We start from the raw sequence: 5150 nt of genomic DNA on the forward strand, positions 1-5150 counted from the left end.
TGTGTGTGTGTGTGTGTGTGTGTGTGTGTGTGTGCCAGCCAGATTAAGTGAGAACATCACACAGTTTCTGTCACTTGTAATTTACAAAGTTGTGTGTGATGTACACACAGAGTCTGGTGTTTCACCCTGCTGAATGTATCATTTGAGTCTGTGTGTGCTTGCTTGAAATTGTGTCTCCTTGCCACTTTCTTCTAGAAGCTCAGCGGGTGTGCATGCTATATGGAGCGTGTGCATTCAAGTGTGTACTCGTATATGTATATTTTAGTCTAAATATTAATAATAAGATTTCAGCCGAATGACACAGCCTCTGTGACAAATGAATTTAGATTTTTTTTTTCTCTGTCTTATTATATATGGTGTGACACCAACTCAGTGTACCCTCATTTATTAAGCAACAGGAAATGTTAGGACAGACAATGAATACAGGATATTCTTGGGAAACTGTGTCATTTATGCTAGTACTGTGCTAAGAATATTATTTAGTTATTAAATTATTTATTTATTACATTTTAAAAGGTTATTGCAGAACGGTGGAAATTGTCTGTCTATCTCTCTCTCTCTCTCTCTCTCTCTCTATCTCTATCTATCTATCTATCTATCTATCTATCTTAGATAGATATGTTTAAATGTATAGTCAAATGTCTGTCTTATTTAATTTGATTGCACATTTGTTTTGTATTTTGTGCCACAAATAGTATTTCGCTATTTAAAAATTTATCACAATATTTTTTTAAGATGTCTGAAAATCAAACCATTATTTTTAAAGTCAGGAATGTCACAGCATAATGGAGTTAATCAGAAAGTGCAAGGACAAAGATAGATTCTGCAATTTTCAGAAAAGTGTTTAGAAAAAAATACACAGGCAATGAAAACACAAAATATTAATTTCAATAAAAGCAACATATTTTATTCTTTACAACCCATTAAAATGTCATGGTGATAAATGAGGGCCTGCAAATTGGATGATATTGTGAAAGACTGTGAAAAACATTTAAGAATAAAATGAATGCTTTATTTTAAAAGGTATTGCGCATTTGCACACTAAATCTTTCAAATAATAATGTTAAGTTCAGTATTCTGTTAATTGTATCAGTAAGTCATGGGGACACACAAAGCCCACAAATGGCAGCATTTCCAGAGAATGAGCCAATATATCCTAATAAAACAGAATTTTTACTCTATAACTGCAACATCTACCTTTGAATTAAATGTTCTTGTGGATGTAATTGTTTATTGTTTGTTTTTCAGAGCTTCCTTATGGCTGGGAGAAAATCGATGACCCTGTTTATGGAACCTACTATGTTGAGTAAGTTCAAGCGCTTGAGTTAACACGCACGGTTTAATGGCACTTTGGATCCTTGTGTTTTCTCACAGCTCTGTATTAATTGGTTATATTGCTGCTGTGCCATGCCCAGGCCGAAAAACAGCTGCTCCGTTGTTTCCTAATTCATTTCGCAGTGTGTTTGCATGTGTGTGCCATAATTTTTCTTGCTTAATGCACAGTCTGGGGTGAGGTGGAGCTATTTATAGTATGGCTTGCTTGGCTACTCTTCCTCCCAGGACAGAGGAGAACAGCAAGCCCAGAGCCAATAATGCAGCTGTAGTATCATGTGAATACATAACCGCACACTCTTTCAAATCATCAAAGCATCATAAATGCAGGACTGCATCCATGCCTGCTGTCCTCAGATGGCTCAGATGGGATTCTGGCACTTCACGTCACTGAATTGAAATCATACTGTAACAGTCTATCTACAAACCTGCTTTAGGTTGTTGTGGGTTTGTCGTTTTAATGATTTATTTTATTGTTTACTATCTATCTATCTATCTATCTATCTATCTATCTATCTATCTATCTGTCTGTCTGTCTGTCTGTCTGTCTAATCTATCTGTCCATCCATCCACCCATCCAATGCATTTATTATTAGTAATATTTTTTTTTAAAGCTACAAAACATAGTGTACACTCTTTTCTTTTGTCTTTGTATGGAAAGGGAGAAAAACACATCTTCAGTAGTAATTGTACAACTGTGGGTTTTATGTTGTGGAAGATGACAGCTGGAAGATCAGAAGCTGCATTTGGTGTGAAATGACTGTAATTTACTATAAATCTGTGCCTAGTGGCTTTTTAGAGGAGACACTTAACAAGAACATTATGCATAAAGCTTATCATTTGTATTTGTGTTGTATTTTCAGGTTAAACAGGCATCACTTTATCCTTACAGCCGTTATTTAATAGGACCAAGCCAGAACCACTTCCAAGGCTGGTTTCCACTTTGCCAAACCTTGGCCTAATGTGCTACAAGAAAGTATGGAACTGAACTCAGATAAAGTGCTAGGGACAAAATCCATTTGCTCATTATACTTTGATCTGTTGAATCAATTTCAGGCCTTAGACCTTAAAAGAAATCTAAAACCAATGTCTCAAAAATTGACCTTGTGGAGTCTTGGCACAAAGCTGTAATTACAAATGCCATGTCTTTACAAAAAACAATACCTCTTTTCAAAAGAATGCCTTTTAATGGAGCCTAATTGTCTTTGTACTCTCAAATGGCACGGTTTTCAGCAGCGCCTTTTAAAACAGATTGAATTAACTCTGACAGCAAGTGTTGTACAAAGAGTCAAAAGAACCATTTTTCTTCCAGATCAGAGGATGCTCTCATTACTGTCTGATCTCATTCGTACATCACTCTTTTAACAAAGATGAGGACTAACTAGGCTTATGTTTGACTCAATGACCACCGCCTTAAATGATTTGTTAAAGGGTATTAAAATCAACACTCATGCTTTCATCTATAGTGCATAACATTAATGGCTCATGTCAATTTTTGTTTGCTGGGTGGTGAATTGTTGGGAGGGCAAAATAATCTGCATTGACCAACCATGAGAAATGATACTGCAGGTTTTTGCAGAAGTTTTCAAAGTGTACATAGCAAGGAACCAGCATCATATATACATATATACAAGTTATTGTTAATGTTAATGGAATATTATAGAATGCATATGCAAGCTCAGTTAAATAATTAATAATTAATCAACGATGGCGGATGAAATCAATAGTGTGGATTATAAAAAGTTTTCATTCAATATAAATTCTTTAAAAAAAAAAAGTTAATATTAAATATTCATAACACAGTAGGCTGACGATTACACTATATTAGTGTATGCATTCACCAAATAGTTTTCCAATGTCAAAAATGCTTGTGCAGTTTATTGTAATTTTAATACATTTAAAGGCTAGATTTGTTTTTTTTTTGTTTTTTTGCAAGACAAACTATTTTACTAGAGTTATCATTCACCACTTGGTGTCCAATGTAACATCTTTGTCCTGAAGCAAAGTCATTTGAGTTACAGTATCGTTAGTAGGGCTGGGTAAAAGTTATTGATTTCTTGATTTTAATCGATTCTTAAATCCCAAGAATTGATTAGTCTTGCCTGTTTTCAATTAATGAACAGAACACTGTAGCGCTCCTCCCATCTAAATAAGTCACAATAAGCTTTGTGCTTTGTTACTTTTGATATGAAACAAAGGGCCAGCTTTACTAAACAGGGCAAATTGGCACGAGAGTGCAATTCCAATACAGCGCCGATGGGAGGGGAAGTTTCTGCAGGTGATTTATTAACAATGCGCAAATTAAAGAACACAGATGCAACATCTCATTTACATATCAACCAACGCAATATACCAAGCGCAGCGCAAATTAGCGTAGTCGCAAATAAAGAATAAAGAAGCCACAGTACGTTGAAAAGGTTTGCTAGAAGTTTTGATAGACCTGGTATTGTGTGACTCCTAGATGAGGGTTCCAAGTTGTCTTTTATTTCCTGAATCAAATTAAAAATAACATGGCTTGGCAAACGATATGTTCGTATAATTTGTTCTTCTGGCATTGAAAATAAATTAATACGTGTGGAAAAAATCCTCTCCCTTCTACCACGCACTCTCTGTTCTCTGCGGTGCCTCCTAGCAACAATAATTGCAGCCATTTCAAGTGCAAAATAGTTTGCTAGACATGCTTTTTTGGGGTTAAATAATGGCGCAAATGCCAGTAATTTGACAAGTGCAAACGTTAGTAAAACACGTTGCGTGATTCATTTGAATACTCTCCTCCCATAACTTTTGCGTTTGAAAGGGAAACTCCTACAAATGCATATTCAATAAGGTCAGGGGCAAAAATAACTGTGTCCACGCCTTTTCAGCGCTAATTCTTCACTGTGCATCTTTAGTAAAGCCTGACAGTACTATTTTAACGCCAAAAGACGGTTTGCGCTGGCGCAAGCTGTTAGTAAAACTGGCCCAAAGTCTCAGATTTCAAATTCTGTCCATTTTATTACAGTATTTAGACAATAAATACCGTTTTGGTGCTGTTTAATATGGAGTGACAGATCGCTGTAGCACCTTAAGAGAAGCGGCAGCGCGAAACGCAAGTGAACTGATCATCTCCTCCATTTTAATACCAGTTTCAGCACGAAATAAACATGAATGAACATCCTGAAGCTATGTTAAAAGAAAGATTACAATTTACCGAAATCCGTATCCTGTCTCATGTAATCGCTCAATCAGTGTTTCAACTGCGGAAAGATGCCAATATAACAGCTTGTAAACAATGTCACGTAACGTCACATTTACCTCCGAAAAAAAAACATATTCGTGACCATAAAGTCATTATTCAGCTAGAGAAATGGGGCCTCATTTATAAAGTGTGTGTATGCACAGATTTGATCTTTGAGTGTGCGTGTGCTTAGATCCACATCAATGCTTATATTTGTAAAAACTGCCTTTGATGTGGAAAAGTGCTTAGCGTCACGTCAGGGTCTGAGTAGATGTAGCTTGCTGTTCTAAATTGAAAGATTTGGATGATGACTGGTGATCTTTTATATGTTAATGACATTAATTATGAGTTGCTTACAAGGCAGAGAGCTGAAACCATTCAGTTGTGAGCAAGTTCCTCTTCAGGAACTCGAGCTGCATCGGAAGATGCTTAGGGAACGCCCTTCAGCGTGACCGGCTCTGAACCTCATGTGTAATCAGACCAATAGATGGGCGAGACGTCACGGGCGGGTGATGTAGTGACCAGGAAGCTATAAAAGCACGTGCGGTGAGACCAGCGTCAGCTTTCTGTCATTCAGCAAGCGCTCTGTGTGTGTGTCAGT

General features: G+C 36.6%; 1 protein-coding gene across 1 annotated transcript in view; it reads left to right on the plus strand.

Moving 5' to 3' along the window:
- The window catches only part of LOC107755877 (membrane-associated guanylate kinase, WW and PDZ domain-containing protein 2-like), an 88657-nt gene that overhangs the window by 25757 nt on the left and 57750 nt on the right, over positions 1 to 5150 (plus strand). The window contains exon 6 of the mRNA XM_016572837.1: positions 1249 to 1306. Coding sequence (XP_016428323.1) covers positions 1249 to 1306 — 58 coding nt within the window. The remainder of the gene's footprint in view (positions 1 to 1248; positions 1307 to 5150) is intronic.

Source organism: Sinocyclocheilus rhinocerous, unplaced genomic scaffold (assembly GCF_001515625.1).
Source record: "Sinocyclocheilus rhinocerous isolate Xijiao unplaced genomic scaffold, SAMN03320098_v1.1 scaffold412, whole genome shotgun sequence".
Taxonomy (NCBI): Eukaryota; Metazoa; Chordata; class Actinopteri; order Cypriniformes; family Cyprinidae; genus Sinocyclocheilus; species Sinocyclocheilus rhinocerous.